Here is a 16,566-nt window from a genome sequence, read left to right on the forward strand (position 1 = left end):
CACCATATTTAAGTATTTTTTTAATTACTTATTACAATCATACCTATATAAAGAAGTTAGGATCTTACTCAAGTCTCATATGCGAGTAATGCGACTTTGTATTGTTAAATCTCTTTGATCCATGATGACTTTACTTATTTGAAATTTCATATTTCCTACTCTGTATTTGATATACACTAATACAAATATAATAAGATTTCATCATTTTTTTTCCCGTCATAAATTAGTGTATATATAAGATTAAAATTTAGTCAACTTATACCATTAGATTAGAATAGATAAGATCATATCAAATCAGATTTCAGCTTAATTTTAGTTCAATTCAGCTCCAATTAGGGTATGTTCTCTTACGTTGAAATTCAATTCAGTTCAGTTCAGCTCAGCTCCTAATTTCCTTCTCTTATGAAATATTCATTTCAGTTCAGTTAAGCTCAGTTTAGTTCAGTTCAGCTCAATTCAGTTCAGTTCAGTTCAGCTGAGTTCAGTAAATGAGAACAGACCCTTCAGTTAAGTTCAACTCTGAATTTTTTTTTTTCATAAACTATTCATTTCAGTTTAGTTTAGTTCAACTCAGTTTAGTAAATCAGAATAAGCCTTTAAGTTTATATCAAAGATAAGAACAGATTACATCAACAAATATAAGGTGACATATGGGTTAATGAATCGCTTCCTTTTTCCATGTTTATCTCACCAACTCACACCATGCCATATTTAAAGCCAACAAAAGGCAAACTTGGTAAACCAATAAACAAACACCTCCATCTCCATATAGTTGTTAAAAGTTGATGAAACCAAAGGATATGGCCAAAAAAGCTTTTATAATCTAAATAACCAAGAAAAAGCTCTTGAAAAGGAGACCATCAAAAAGCTGATAATTACTCAACCCCCAAACCAAAAACCAAACGCTAAAAGCCGAACACATCACATTTTCCAATCCCATTAACACTCTCTCTTTCTCTCTCCTCTTCACTCTCTCTCTTTCTCTCTCCTCACCTTTTCAATGGCGGCATCATTACAACAACAGCAGCAAAAGAATGGTGTAATCATGGAAGAAACCCAGACAATATACTCAACTTACTTGGGAGTTAGCTTTGCAGTGTTCTTGTCATTGTTACCTGATAATGTCATGTCATTGCTGCCAACTCTTCAGTCTCGAAACCATTACCTCCTCCACCGCCTTCGGAAAGCGGAGGAGGAGCTCTTCGAGCTGCGGTCGAGGCGGCAGGAGGATTCCAAGGCGAACGCTCGGGTGGTCGAGATCTTCGCCACCCATCGTAACGCCTGGCAGCAGGAAGAGCGTCGCCTCCTCCGCCGCCTCGACGAATCAGCCGAAGAGATCTCCCGCCTCAGGTCACGCCTCTCTGAGGTCGAGACCCGCGAGGCTCAGCTTCTTGCTGAGTCTGATGACCTGAGGCGGGAAGTTGGGGAGCGAGACGAGCTCCTCAACTTCATGTCCCGCCACAAAACCCATGAAATGGGCGAAGCCGGGGAGAGCGAGAGTGTCAGTGGGGAGGAGAGAGATTGGGGTGGTGAAGATGAAGGAAATGGGGGTGTGAAATTGATGTTTGGGAATCTGGGTAATGGTGATTATAATGATGGGTTTGATCCTAATTACTTGTCTTCTGGTTCTAAATTCTGGGGTGAACCTCGTTCTCCTCCTAATTTATGGCAGGTTAGCTAAAATCCTTTTTCTCTCTTATCTCCTCACTTGCCTAATTTTAGCAGAATTCTGTAACACTTTGTTTGGATAGGAAGAAATGGAAGGAAAAGAAGAGAAGAGAAATGGAGGGGGACAAAATCTCTTTTCCCTCTCTCTATAATAACCATAATCTCTCCAAAATTGGAGAGATTTGGAGGGAAAAATGGAGCTCACCTCCCCCTCCCTTTCTTTTCCCTTCCCTTCCTCCATTCTCCCTCCCCTTCTTTTCTTTCCTTCTTTGCTATCCAAACAAACCGTAAATATTAGGGAATTTAATTTTGTGTATAATTGTTACTTTTGTTCTTTAAACAATATGATTAATGCTGGATTTAATTTTACAATGTAGTTCAAGTTGTTTGTACTTGGCAGTTGTAATTATGGGTATTCTTCAAGCTGAATTTATTGTATTCATGTGATTCACCACTTCTTTTTGTTAATGTCTTCTCTCTAGTAGTATCTAGCTAGTTTGTGAGGTTCAGATTGTCACAAATCTCCGAAACGAACAGGATGAACTTTGTGTTAATGTTGTTTTTTTTTAGTTGGTATGTGATTAGCATTGGATTTGTGGTTGATGAATTATTGTTCCGTATTATGATGATTTTTGTGGATAAAACGTTGTCCCTTGTGCAACATGTGAAGTAAATTATATGTCCTGTATGTTATTGTGGTGGTATCATTAATTCTTTATCCTTACAGCGGGGTCTTAATGTTTAGTCTTTGGATTGGACTATTATAGTGTTCATTTACAGCTGTAAGTGGGACTTTGATTCTGTGGTGTGTGTACTGTTAGTTGTTACAGTGTTGGGTAAATTATACTTTGTTATGCTTCCTTTGTAATGTTCGATTCATCCTTGGCCTAGAATTATGTGGAGTCTCCATCATATCATAATCATAGACTTTTCTCCTAAAACTTCCATTATCCTTTCCCTTGCGTAGTTGAGTTACACGACTGAACTGCATTATGCCAGCATTATTTTGCTCTCAAACTGAAAACTGAAATGTTAATACTTGTAGCAACAAGGAATGGTATACGAAGTATGTAATATGTTCGTATGAAAGAAGATTTTAGACTTCAGAAATTGGCCACATAGAAACTTCTGTTGTACCATGTGCCCCACATTTGTATTTAGAATGGAAAATAAAAAAGGAGAATTTCTATTGTTCTTACAATACAAAGTATGTAATATGTTCGTCTAAAAGAGGATTTTAGACTTCAGAAATTGGCCACATAGAAACTTCTGTTGTACCATGTGCCCCATATTTGTCTTTAGAATGGAAAATAAAAAAGGAGGATCTCTATTGTTCTTGCAATACAAAGTATGTAATGTGTTTGTATGAAAGAAGATTATAGACTTTAGATATTGGCCACATAGGAACTTCTGTTGTACCATGTGCCCCATATTTGTCTTTAGAATGGAAAATAGAAAAGGAGGATTTCTATTGTTAATGAATCTTGACGTTTATGTCCATCTTGTATCCCACCTCGTGCCACCTCTTTGTGTTTCAATTATATCGCCAACTTCATTAGTCATGGGTAACATGATGAGGCATCAAATAAGATAAAAAGATCTCTGTCAGAACTCAGAACGTTGGGGTTGTTTAGTCTTGTGATTGTACCACTTGGCTTAGATTCAGTAATATCTTTCTTTCTTGTGAGCAAAAACTTTGGTTATGCTTGTTCATACAATCAATAAATGCTATGTATAATATGCTGTTTTGCTGCTTACTTTGCTGGTAGAAAGAGTCTTACATTGCAAAATTTTGTTTTGTAGCAGGACATGCAATATGATTCGATTGAGCCCGCACATCATGTAAAGCATTTTGTAGTAAGGTAAAACCTCTCCTCCTGACATGTAAGTCACAAGTAAAAGAGATGATAAATAATCAGCATGTAAAAAAAGTAAAATTTCTTCTTTTGCAGGAGAGAGTCCCCATGGAAGATTGATGGTGAATCAACAGGAGTTCCATCCAAGTTGAAAGTGCTTGAGGAAGAGCTACTTAATTTGGAAAAAGTAGGGAGGAGCAATTCACCAAAGGTGGCCTCATCAATGAGGAAGCAAGCTAAGCGGTATCAAGAGCTTTCCGGAAAGATTGACGACCTTTGCAGGAGAATGGTACGGAGTAATATTGATCATTCTAATGCTTGTTTAGTTCTTTAGATCTGCTAATCAAGGTTACTTTTACTGCTTGAAAATAGAGTATATTCATTTTTTGTCTGCTATTATATGCACTCTTGAATCTGATATTTTTCCTTAACTGACATCCTAGCCCCTGGAAAAGATGATTAGAGTAAATTCTTCTTAAGAACCTGTCAAGTGTCAACTAGTTAGAGACTAAGAGATTTTTAGAACCAATTAGGATTCAGAATTATGTCTCACAAACCCATGCAGTTTAAATTTTAGACTTGGTCCTTAGGTTTGAGATTCCATCTAGCCTTTAAAGGCCGATTTTGTAGGCACTAGGCTTATTAACGACTATAATGACAATGGATTGTATGAACTTGAAATCCCTTAACCCCTCATTTGTGAAAAAGTAGGAGAGATATCATCCACTTTGTAAGCTTAGTAGCTATTACTCCCATCACCAACTAACTCTAAGATGACTTTCTTTTGGACTTTCCAGGCCCATTATCTTCTCTATAATTTTGACGGTGTCCTTAGCAATATGCAACCTGTATCCCTTGATTTCTTCTTCAATTTTCCAGCATCATCTTTTACCATTATAGTTTATAGATGTATTAGGCGGGATGGACCAAATAGTAATATGTGAAGAGAAACATGTACTTCGAAAAATTGTGTCATCACTATGGCATCAGGTTTTTCCGTAACGAAATGGAAAGAAAATCATTATTATCATCAACCAAGCAAGCAATTGAAATATGGAAATAAGATGTGCTGTTTTCTCCAAGGAATATATGCCCCCTTTCTCCATTCATGAGTCATGACCCAACGTCCCAACCCCAACCTCAGCCTAAGAAAAAACAGGGGAATATAGAAAGGTGTAGGTGGGGTAAGAAATACTGGACAGCAATAAACTTTTTATCACTTTAGAATCATCTAAATTCTAAACTATCTAAAGTCTTTTGCGTAATAAAGTACGTGATTGTAAATTGTGCAATTCTTGGTTCCTGCAGCAAGCTATTGATCCCAGTGAACCTACAATGAGTTCCGAGTTTCGATCACAGAGACAAACAGAGTTTCTACTTGAAGCATTTCAACTCCAGCAACGCGCTTCAGAAACTGGGAAGAAGCTCATGGCATTACAAACTGAGATATATACTAGTTGTATTGGGGATGAGCTGGGGGTTGAAACAAAAGTTGCCATGAAACGGTCCCTTGACAGTATTCGGACCAACTTCAAGGAAATCCAAAGAAACTTAGAAGTATGGTTGGCCAGAATTATGGGAGATCTTGAAGGAATTCTAGCTAGGGATGGTGCTTCTCGTTCAAGAGACTATTTTTGCCCTAGATATCCGTATGTTAATAGTTACAGCTAACTTATGACTATGTTAATGTATCAGTCCTGGTGTTTTGCTGATCCTTAAGCCAGGAAGTGGTCTTAGGATTGTCATGTAAAAATGCAAAATCTTCATGTTGATAGTGGATCAGGTAGGTAGGTAAATAATCTCTTAGAAACAGATGTTCCCCCTGACCCTGTAACATTTAGAGAAGCTTCAAAGCTTGTGCTCAACCAAACTATATATGTACGCTAATTGTATACAGTGATTTTTTTGATGGAAAAATGGTATTCGGGTTTGCTAGTCCTACAATTTTCCTCGTCATAGGATGTTTCAATATTGAACACTGAATCTGTAATACTGTTTTCAGTCATACAAGTATAAATCGAGCAATACATCAACCTCGGTTTGGTTCAGTGACAGGATATTTGTAAAATTTATTTAAGCGTGCAGCAATGCAATTAGACTAATTCTAACATTTAACAACAGATATCACCCGAAGATGCTTTCCCCACTCGCTAAAGTGTTATGCGGCTTATGCCGTCAAAGATTCGCCAACATAAAATTGAGGGGTATCAAATACCAAATTACCAATCATTAGCGAAAAGATAGCTGCATTTTAAAAGTGGATATTACTGAAATATTATGATCCTTGATTACAACTTAAGGTTCACACAACTCCATTCCCATGACTTAATAAACTACAGCAATCAAATTTGATCAATTTAGGAAGAAACAACATGAATGGAGCTAATATTAATTAGCCACGAACACCCATCAAGCGGGAAGACCTGCTGCCTCCAACAACTGCTTGGCCTTTGTGATGTAATCATTCATGGAATCATCTGTAGATTTTCCTGTTTACGGAAAAAAAAAAAATCATGCAAGGTAGTGATGAGTAAATTGCAAAGCAGAGAGCTCAAACAGAATGAAATCTGTGCATTATAGTTCTGAGTTGTTATACCTTCGTTACCCTTCCAAGCATCCCATTTCGCCTTTCCTTTTGGATCAAACAAACCAGGGCGTTCTGAAAAATGGGGAAAAAAATAACAGCAAGAGTGTAAGGAGCAGCGCAGGGTTAGATATACACTAGTTCAAGAAAACCAGAAGATAAACGGATGATGAAATGTGTGTATACCGGTATTCACATCTCCAACTGTGGCCTGCTTGTATAACCCATAGAGGATGAGCAGATCCTCATTAGAACAACTAGGCAAGGATTTGACCTTCTCAGCATACTCCTCAAAGTCTTCCTGCAAAATATAACCTCACAAGTTATATTATTAAGCATAGAAGCATGTAGGAACCTATCCCCTATAAGATGAAGACATCAAATATATCTATGCCATTTCGATAACCTTTTCAACACAAATAAAGAAGCAAAACCAAGGACAACACACAATACAAAGATGATATTCCGAGATGGAAACGTGTCTGAGAATCCAATATCATCATAATCTTAGTGTGCATAGATTTTCAATACCAGCTAAATACAACTATACAGGACAGTCTTAGCATGAAACAAAGCCAATCTTTCTACCTTTTAACACTAGCAACACGGGTCAGATTGGCCGCATCAATAGGATGGCTCGGTTAGAGCTCTTTTCGGATGTCAAACCCACCCAAATTGGTTTAAGGACATAACCCTTGGCATTTCGGGGGGCTTGATCTTACAAAGCAAATTGCACCAGTTTTCTTCATCAAATGGAGGGCTAATGCTAGCATACAAGCGAGTTCCTCCGATTATAGTTCATTCAATTTTATAAGGCAATAAAACAATTGCAATGTAATTCACAAATCACAGATCAACCTATTTGATTCACCAGAACAGCATGTCATCAACTAAACCCTAAGGCCATTAAGCAATGAACTCCATCAAAACCATCAATTATTTTCACCACATCTTACTATAAATTAATTTATCATTACTTTAATTCTTCCTTTTTCCAATTCCAGGAGAAATTCTTCAACAATTTTGTGTCAAACATAAAATGATTAAACAATAATAATTATTACAACTTACATAAAATTGATAAAAAAGTTAACATTTCAAGCATTAATCTTGTTCACATCAACAAATCCAGATCTAAAGATTAAATTAAGTAAACAATAAATGAATAATTTAAAAAAATCAGACAATTTCTTGCACAATAAATAAATTCAGATCAAATGTATGAAATCATAGAATTATGAAAATTACAAAGCAAATACAAAATTAACAACATGAATAAAGCTGAGAATAACAATTGAATTGAAAAGAAATTAGAGAAAGATAAACCTTAAGACCCATGATTGATTAGTTGTAGAGTTACTGGATTTTTTCAAACTATCAGGCGATCGGATGAAATACTAGATATCGAGGCTTGAATGATGAAGGTTTATGGGGGAATTGGAGATGGTATTTATAACAGGTTAGCACGAATATAGATAGCGTTATTTTCTTTTACTTTTTTTATAAAAAGTATATGGAAAACGCATATGGTATAATAATAGCACATCACAGTGATCCCGTTTTGCAACATTAAAGATGTCATTGGCTCGTGTTGGATGTATCATACTGTCATTTGTATTTAAGTAGATTAATAAGCTTAAATTTATGATAATTATTCAAAGAGTTAATCCAAGAAGTGACATGGCGTGGTCATTTGACGAATGTACCTAATTTTATACTTTTGTTGTATTTTTTTTATTTTTTTGAAACAAATCAATTCATTAATAAAAAGTCATCTCGCATCTACAAATGAAATCTACATTAACAAATACATAAAATTAAATCAAATTAGGGTTTCCTTCATCAAAGCTACGATCGTTGGAGATGGTATTTTATGGTGTCTAAGTTATGCAAAAATAATCAAAGTAAAGTCAAATTTTTGCATCGTTTTACATATTGTTGAAAAGAAAGGACTATTCTCTATTTTGATTTAAAAGCATACATACATACTTTTAATTTATAAATACATTAAAAGGGAAAACATTCACATAATAAATTAATTTACTCCCTCTTTCTCTCTTAGTGTGTATTATTGAAATATCAAATTTTCATTAATATTTAATATATATAGCAATAAAAAATGGTAATATTGAGAAAAATAGATTAAGCTAGCTTCTTCCTTCGACTGTAACGCCTAATTTGGTACGTCCATTATGTTTCTACTGTCTCGTCATTGAGCCGAATCTGATCCTTAATATGGGCCCATATAAATGAAGATAATTTAACTGGTCTACATCACAAGTTGGTGGTCTACTGGGCTTCCTACTCTAGCTGTATTTACGTTTCCCAACTAACAACAAACGTACAATTAATTAATTGATGGGTAAATGCTGCCTATAACAGTTTAATATCCTTTATTTTTAGTATTAAGTTGGAAATTTATCGACAATTTATGAGTAAATTGGTGTAATAAATGTTTATTTATTGTCTTTTCTTTTCATTTTTAGTTTCTTATATGTAGCACTTAGGACTGCATATATCATTTTGCTTAACTAATTGCACTATTCTTTCTTCATAAATCAAAAATAAAATAAAGTGAAATAAAATAAAAATAATTACACTCTAGTAGCAATTATTTTTCCCAAAACCCACACGTTTACACATAGATTGAATATGCAAGTGATCAAGTTATAAAAAAATAAAAGAGGAAAGAGCTAAGTCTAATATTTGAAAAATGGTTGAAGTAAAGTGTTTGGTTGACTTTTATGAATGGTAACTCTCACTTTAAAAGAAATTGTAAAGTTACCATTATAAAATTATACATTAACAAGTGTAACGGTTAAATCGATTCATATTAGAGGGTAGTTATATATATTATGATCATAATACAACAAGAATGTAACATAGATTTGAAGATACGCAATTTTGTTCTTTTATTAATTATAGTTGGGCTTGTGAAATGGATTTTGGTTTGGGACTGAAATGGGGTTGAACTGTAGGCTTAGATAATAAAACAAATTGGTTTGCTAACAAAAATAAAACCCTCGGACTTTAATATTTGACTGTTGGGAGAATAACCCTAAACTTAAAAGGTGTGTTGATAATTTTATGATGTGAGATCTTAAATATGCTCAAATGATACTTTTGTTATTAATCATTGTAAGAAGTTTTGAAATCAGTAAGATTTATGTCTAGATATATTTAGAATTTGCGATCAACATAAAGATGTGATTGTTTAGAAGTTTTCTTAAATCATGTGAAGTGTTTATTGAATTGTGGTATAAAAATAGAGGTATATGTCATTGTGACTTGTAAATTGGAAAAAACCTATCAACAATTTAAGAGTAAGGTTGTTGTCATAATCTTAATCCACTGGTCATTTGGGAAAAAACCTATGCTTTGCTTTAATTTCTAGGATTTTGGTCTTTTTGAAATCTACAGTACTAAGAAACAATAACATGTATGTATTAAACATGTATATTAAAGTACCTCAATTTTGAATGTTTTCAATCCTCAAATATTTTCAAGTTAATAATAATAATTTTATTTTATTTTTTTTAAATAAAAAAAAACACATTCGGTTACTTTCATTTAGAGGTGATCAAGTCGGGCCCAGCCCGATTTAGGACGGGCTTTGGGCAACTTTTTCTGTACAAATTCTTCTATGGACCCTAGTCCACCTATTCTAGATGGACCACTATTAAACACATGTTTCTTTGAATTAAACGCAACTGCACTTTCTTCTCCTCTTTTTTTTTTTGTTATTTTTTGTTTCCTTCTTCACATGAGCTATTTTTCCCTTTTTAATCTGATTATTTTTATTTCTTTCTCAATTATAATTCTTTGTTTTCTTCAAATTCTTATTTTATCTCTCCTCTGTTCTTTGATTTTTTAAAAAATATTTTTCATTGATTTTCTGCATTAAACATGACGAAAATCGTCATGTTCTTGAAGTGATCAATCTAAGTTAGTTATTCTGAATTCATGGTAACCAATATTGATTTTTTTTTTGTTTTTGAGATGAATTTGTGGATTTAATCCTTGTTTTAATATTATTTGGATTTCTTGAAGCTAATCCAATCGATTTCAATCCATTATGATAGATTTCAATCAATTATGATTGATTAATTGATATTTTTTTTTATTGTTTTCATTAATTTGATTGATTACTTTTATCGTTCTTATTGATTTGTATGAAATTTTATCAATTGATTGTTTCTAAATTAGTTATATGTACCACACCTATACTTTTGAACATTTGGTAAAAAAAAATATATATGAATGATTGCAAATTTTGAACATTTTGTAAAAAAATCTGAACTGAACATCGAAAATTTTGAACATTTAATAAAAATATCTGAACAATCGCAATGTACCACGCCTATACTTTTGAAAATTTTGAAGAAAAAATATTCCGAACAGTTGCAAATTTTGAACATTTAGTAAAAAAATCCAAATTGAACATCAAATTTTTTGAACATTTAGTAAAAAAATCTGAACAATCGAAATGTATCACGCCTATAGTTTTGAACATTAAGTAAAAAAATTTGAACGATTGCAAATTTTGAACATTTAGTAAAAAAAATTTGAATTGAACACCGGAAATTTTGAACATTTAGTATAAATATCTTAAAATCGCAATATACCACGCCTATGCTTTTAGTAAAAAAATTTGAACGATTGCAAATTTTGAACATTTAGTAAATAAAAATCTGAACATCGTAAATTTTGAATAATTAGCAAAAATATTTGAACAATCGCAATGTAGCACGCTTTTACTTTTGAACATTTAGTAAACAAATCTGAACAATTTCAAATTTTGAATATTTTATTAAAAATCTGAGCATAGCACATTTTGAACATTTGGTAAAAATATCCGAACAATCGCAATGTACCACTATACGCCTTGAAATCGATCGGATTAGCTTCAACAGTTCATCTTCATCACTACTTGTAGAATAATTTGTCATGTCTCAAAAAAAAATGGTGAAAAATGTTCTGAAATTATTCACAAATTACAAAAATTTAAATAATTTTAACAAATTACAACAACTTCGAAGGAAATCAAATAACAAATTTAAAGAAATCTAAAGAAAATTTTAAGTTGTTTAGATATTTAATTACCTTTTTCTTGTTTTTCTTCCATGGCTATTCATCAATTGTAGAGGAGATAGATAAGTAGTTGAGCAATTGAAAAATGATCTGAAAGTAATAAAGGAAAGCTATTGCAAAGGAGAGAGATATGTTTGTTGGAGCGAAATAACAAGAAGAACAAAACTGAACAAATTTTGAGAGTGTTTGGGCTGCAAGAATTGAGGTTTGTAGCGTATATGGGCCGGTGGTCCAGGGTCTATAATAGACTATTTGCTTTTTCTGGCCCTAAATCAGGTTGGGCCTGACCCGAATTTCTAAAAAAAATTGGGCGGGCCTGGGAAGATAATTTTATGCAATTTTTGTTATATTTTTTTACTGGCCCGAAAAGCCCGCATTGTCCACCTAGCTTGGGCGGGTTTGGGCACACATTTTCCGCTCTAGTTCGATAAATGGGCATATTTTTTTACCGTGGTCCGACCCGCCTATTGATCACCTCTACTTTCATTCAATGATGATAAGTTAGTTTTTTTTATTTTTTTTTTTAAATATCACATTCTGGTACAATAACAAATCAAACAATTAGGTATGTGTTAGGTTGATGATATAAAAAAAAAAAAGTTAAAACTAACTCAAACCTAATCTAACGGAGCTTGTCTTAGCCCTCTATGGTGCACATACTCCTAATTCTTACGTTAGGGTCAGCTGGTAGTTTATATGCATACCAACAACATAAGAGCATATCCAGTGGTAAGGTACAATCTCCTGTAGCTTACCTTGCCTATAAGATGTTTAACCTAGTATATCTTGTAACTTCAAAGTGTTCCATTGGTAAATTGGAAGAAAAATAAATAATAAAACAGTCACAAAAAGTATTTATAACATGTTATGAGTACTACTTAATGAGCAACAAGTTTTCTTATTTTTTACTCCTTAATAGATTAGTGGCCTGTTCTCTTACGTTGAAATTCAGCTCAGTTCAGTTCAACTCATTTCAGTTCAGTTCAATTCAGTTCGGTTCAGTTTAGTTCAGCTCTTAATTTTCTTCTCTTATAAAATATTCATTTCATTTCAGTTCGGTTCAGTTCAGCTGAGTTCAGTCAATGAGAACAGGCCCTAAGTCATGGCCCCTTGTGAGAAGACGATCCAATTTTTCCCGTGTATTTTACATTAAAAGGCGTTCCTAAAAACGTTTATACGTGACATAGACTCCTTCATTTCGCCACGTCACTTATTCAACTTTTTATCATGTCATATCATCCACTCAACACCTCAATATATCACGTCATCCACACAACCAACAATTATTTTTTTACCGTGCACAATATATAATATTATACTACAAAGTATTGAAGACACATACTACATAGTACATACAAACTATTAAATGCTCTTAAAAATTAACAGTCGCGTAACTATTAAAGAAGTTTTTCAAGGCAACGCTCGGAATATTCACTATTTATGAGTACTTAAAATAATGGATTTTTGGAAATTGTATTTTCATATTTAATTCGAAAGTAATTAGGAAGACAAAGATCGTTTCCTCCAAAAAAAAAAAAAAGGTAGTTGTGTTTGTCTCAACATGTGCTAAAAAGTCTATAATTCATTTCTTATTTTAAAACCATCCATCGTATGGGGCTAACCTAGTTAAAGTAGTAATTCGAGACAGCCCGGGATATTCACTATTTAATATTTTATTTATGAGTACTTAAAATAAGTTGCCAACACAGAACCAAAGACAAAAGCGAGCCAATCTATAAGAAAAAGGGGCAAAGAAGCCCAAGTATCAATCGCAATACAACCCTAATTAAAAAAAAGCCCAGTAGCAAACTGAAACACTGGTGAAATCTAAGGCGTCTATTTTAGGGCTTAGATAAGAAGCATCAGTTTTAAAACCCTAAATAATTCATTTGACGCCTCTTCTCTCATTCTCCCACCCGAAAACCCTACGAACTCTCACTCTCAGGTAATCTCTCTCTTCCCTCTTTCTTCATCTTCTACATTTTTTCAATTATTACTGATTACAGATTTTAATCGATTAACTGGTATAATTTTTGTTCCAAATGTTTGTTTTAACTCTAATTTTTCTGCAATTTTTTTGATTAATTTTCTTCATGATAATCTTACCCTATTTTTTTGGTATTGGATGCAATTGATTGTTCGATATGAAACATACAAAGTATTATTTGAGCTCAAAACTATCAATTTTTTTTGGTGCTACTGATTGATTTCCTTGCCATCTTTCTGCATTCATGAATTTGGTTAGCTGATTATGTTTATTTTTTATAAGATTTTTTGCTGATTAATTTTGCGCTTGGTTTGGTGAACTTCAATTTACATGATTTAGGTTTATTTATTTATTTATTTATTTTAATAACATATATTAGTAATATATCATGCGAAATGGTGTAGGAGTATGTTTAAATGATGCTGTAATTGTGCATTATTGTGCTGAAATTTTGTAATAGGATTTGTAGTCATATGAAAGGGCTGGATACTATCATTGCTATATAAGAAATTGGAAATTTTTAAAATTTTTAGGTCACATACTTGATTTCTGTTAGCTGTTTTGCTGATAATGTGAGCATGATTTATCCGATATATAGATTTTTAGTATGTTTTTAGGTCACATACTATGTCATTTCTGGCTCTTAATTGTTTAGCATGCTGTGTTATAATTACAAAATGCATGATTCATCAAAAAAGCTTACATGTCGATCAACAAGTTGTATGCTTCGTATCATATCGTGTCTGACTCGGCTAATTTGTGAATTACTTTGATGATTTCGACCTTAATTTGAGTGTGGAAGATGCTGATTACCATAAGATCTTATAAGTTCCCGGCCTGCCGTGCTATTGGTTTGTTGTGAGATGACTGTGGTTTTGCAACTTAGAATTTGAGTAGGGATATTCCTAAAAGTAGTGGAAATCTACATTTGAGATGCTTTATTTACCTAGATCAGGATTAAATTTTTAAAGGTTTTGGTTTCAGAGGGGTTCAGTCTTCAACTGCTACTTGATTTCTCTTGCTTGTATGATATAATTTAGAATAGCGTGGTATTGAAGCCGTGTTTTTTGTTGCTCTGTTCAGCTAAGCCATGGTGAGGCACAACAATGTTATCCCTAACGGGCATTTCAAGAAACATTGGCAAAACTATGTCAAGACTTGGTTTAATCAACCTGCTCGCAAGACCAGGAGACGTCTTGGTATTGTACTCTATCTATCTAAGTGATAATTTTAGTTAATGGGCTCTTTGTTGAATCAGTTTAAGTCTGAACACTGTTTTTGTATGCAATTACAGCTAGGCAAAAGAAAGCCGTGAAGATCTTCCCAAGACCAACTGCTGGACCTCTTCGCCCAGTTGTTCATGGTCAAACTTTGAAGTACAACATGAAAGTCAGGGCTGGAAAAGGGTTCTCCCTTGAAGAATTGCAGGTAACTATATTTGTTACAGTCATTCTGTATGAGTGATGCTTGTGTTGATGTTATGCGAACTAAGTGTTGTATGTATTATAGTTTGTTGATACTGGAAGCTGATGTACTTGTACATGGTGCTAGGTGAAAATATTGAATATGTATTCCTTACACAAGCATTTTTTGTTAGGAGTTTTGGAATAGGAATCCTTTTTACGTGACTGTTATGTCTGTATTTTGTGCTGAAGTCTTTGAATTAGGCTCTTTTTTTAATTAATGGGTTTTTAGATTATATTCCAAGTCATGCTGGAGTTGTGTCTTCTAGCATTCTTTATTGTTTGTTACTGATTAGCAAACATAATCATGTCCGGTTTATATTTGTAGGATTTTGTAATATTTGTAGGCTTCCCTTATATCTGAAGTCTATGTGGGATTTCAATTTTTTAGGAGTGTTTTCAGAGCTTAAGCAGTTCTCTAATTGAAGGTGTTGAACATTGGTTTGTTAAAATGTTTCCATGAATTAAAGAGTATATTTAGCTGTTAAAATGTTTGCATGAATTGAAGAGTTTAATAGTTGTGATGATGAATTATGCTCTGGATTTGTTGGCAATCTAAGTCTCAACATTTTTCATATTGTGATTATACAAGGTTGGATCATCACATAAGCTAGGTAGAATTTTTTTTTATGCTAATCAAGAGGACCTTTCAAAAGCGTTCATGTTGTTTCCTTAAATTGTATGTGAAGGTGTACTTGTTTTTTAAGTTGTAAAATGTGACTGGTCTGGTGTTCCTTCTTACTACACCCCATGCTATATTAGAGTTTTCTACTAACTTCTCTTAATATGATTTTCTTTTGTTATAGGGTGCTGGTATTCCCAGGAAGCTTGCTCCCACCATCGGCATTGCAGTTGACCACCGACGCAGGAATCGTTCACTTGAAGGTCTGCAGACAAACGTGCAGAGGCTGAAGACCTACAAGGCTAAGCTCGTTGTCTTCCCAAGGAGTGCAAGGAAGTTCAAGGTAATGTTATTTTTTATGTCATTGATCATTCTGTCTTTTTAATCTCTTAAAATGTATCCGTTTGATGATGTAGCCATCTCATTCATTGTATTTCTATGTTACAGGCTGGTGATTCTACTCAAGAGGAACTTGCTAATGCTACCCAGGTTCAAGGCCCGTACTTGCCTATTCAGAGTGAGAAGGCACCAGTGGAGCTTGTGAAGGTTACAGAAGACATGAAGTCTTTCAACGCCTATGCTAAGCTTCGTCTTGAGAGGACAAACAAACGCCACCAAGGTATTAGACTGAAGAGGGCGGCTGAGGCCGAGAAGGAAGATAAGAAGTAAGGAGTCTTCAGGCTTGGATTATTAGGGAATCTTTAATCTTGTCTAAATTTTGGCTCCAATTTTGTGTTTTATGATATTTTGCCGAGACTGCAATACTAAAAAGACCGAGTAGTTTCTTTGTTTGCGTAGACAGATATTGTTGTTGGAATCTTAAATGCACTTGAGTTGCCATGAATGACATAGTTGTTGCTTGCAAGTGCTTTCGAGCTGTGCTTAACACGTCGGTAGCACTTTGTCTATTGGCCTGGATGCTTAGTGTGTTTGTGTATGTGTGATTTCAATAAATTCAACATTGATGTCTTGCGAGAGTTCCACCATGTCAACTCTATAGCTTCCATTACGTTTTCGAGTTCTAGTAAACGAAAAGTGGACCTCATTGATTAGGGTGCAGCATGTGTGATGCTTTTTTTGTTACTGGGAGGTGTAAGTTTAGTCCATATTTATTTTAATGAATGAATATTTTGAAAAATAGTCTAAATAACATTCTATTTATTTATTTATCTATTTTTAAAAATCTAGTATTGTTGTATAAACATGAATGTATTATCTTGTAAATTTAAAGGAATCCTAATCCGTCTCAGAATCGTGTAGCTTAAAAAGGCAGCAAGATGGTTGGTTTTGCAAGA

At 33.8% G+C, this 16,566-nt stretch overlaps 3 protein-coding genes across 4 annotated transcripts; 2 read left to right on the forward strand and 1 right to left on the reverse strand.

Annotated features, from left to right (window-relative positions):
• The first annotated feature begins 723 nt into the window (after positions 1-723).
• On the forward strand, positions 724-5,468 carry LOC110692802. 2 transcript variants are annotated; one of them, XM_021869877.1, is made up of 4 exons: positions 724-1,672; positions 3,475-3,530; positions 3,621-3,813; positions 4,833-5,468. In XM_021869877.1, the coding sequence occupies exons 1-4, from the start codon at positions 1,001-1,003 to the stop codon at positions 5,193-5,195; spliced, it is 1,284 nt and encodes a 427-aa protein (XP_021725569.1). In that variant the 5' UTR covers positions 724-1,000; the 3' UTR covers positions 5,196-5,468. The 2 variants fall into 2 exon arrangements, with proteins under 2 accessions (XP_021725569.1, XP_021725568.1); XM_021869876.1 differs by having other exon boundaries at positions 725-1,672; positions 3,472-3,530.
• A 285-nt stretch (positions 5,469-5,753) lies between these two features.
• Positions 5,754-7,596, reverse strand: LOC110692804 (acyl-CoA-binding protein-like). The gene is made up of 4 exons (XM_021869878.1): positions 7,435-7,596; positions 6,295-6,409; positions 6,121-6,183; positions 5,754-6,013 (listed from the first exon to the last, which is right to left on the reverse strand). Exons 1-4 carry the CDS (start codon positions 7,444-7,446, stop codon positions 5,934-5,936), a joined length of 270 nt encoding a protein of 89 aa, XP_021725570.1. The 5' UTR covers positions 7,447-7,596; the 3' UTR covers positions 5,754-5,933.
• A 5,440-nt stretch (positions 7,597-13,036) lies between these two features.
• Positions 13,037-16,248, forward strand: LOC110692805 (60S ribosomal protein L13-1-like). The gene is made up of 5 exons (XM_021869879.1): positions 13,037-13,144; positions 14,270-14,385; positions 14,481-14,614; positions 15,456-15,614; positions 15,719-16,248. The coding sequence occupies exons 2-5, from the start codon at positions 14,277-14,279 to the stop codon at positions 15,938-15,940; spliced, it is 624 nt and encodes a 207-aa protein (XP_021725571.1). The 5' UTR covers positions 13,037-13,144; positions 14,270-14,276; the 3' UTR covers positions 15,941-16,248.
• Positions 16,249-16,566: the final 318 nt, after the last annotated feature.

This window comes from Chenopodium quinoa, unplaced genomic scaffold, assembly GCF_001683475.1.
Source record: "Chenopodium quinoa cultivar QQ74 unplaced genomic scaffold, ASM168347v1, whole genome shotgun sequence".
NCBI lineage: Eukaryota > Viridiplantae > Streptophyta > Magnoliopsida > Caryophyllales > Amaranthaceae > Chenopodium > Chenopodium quinoa.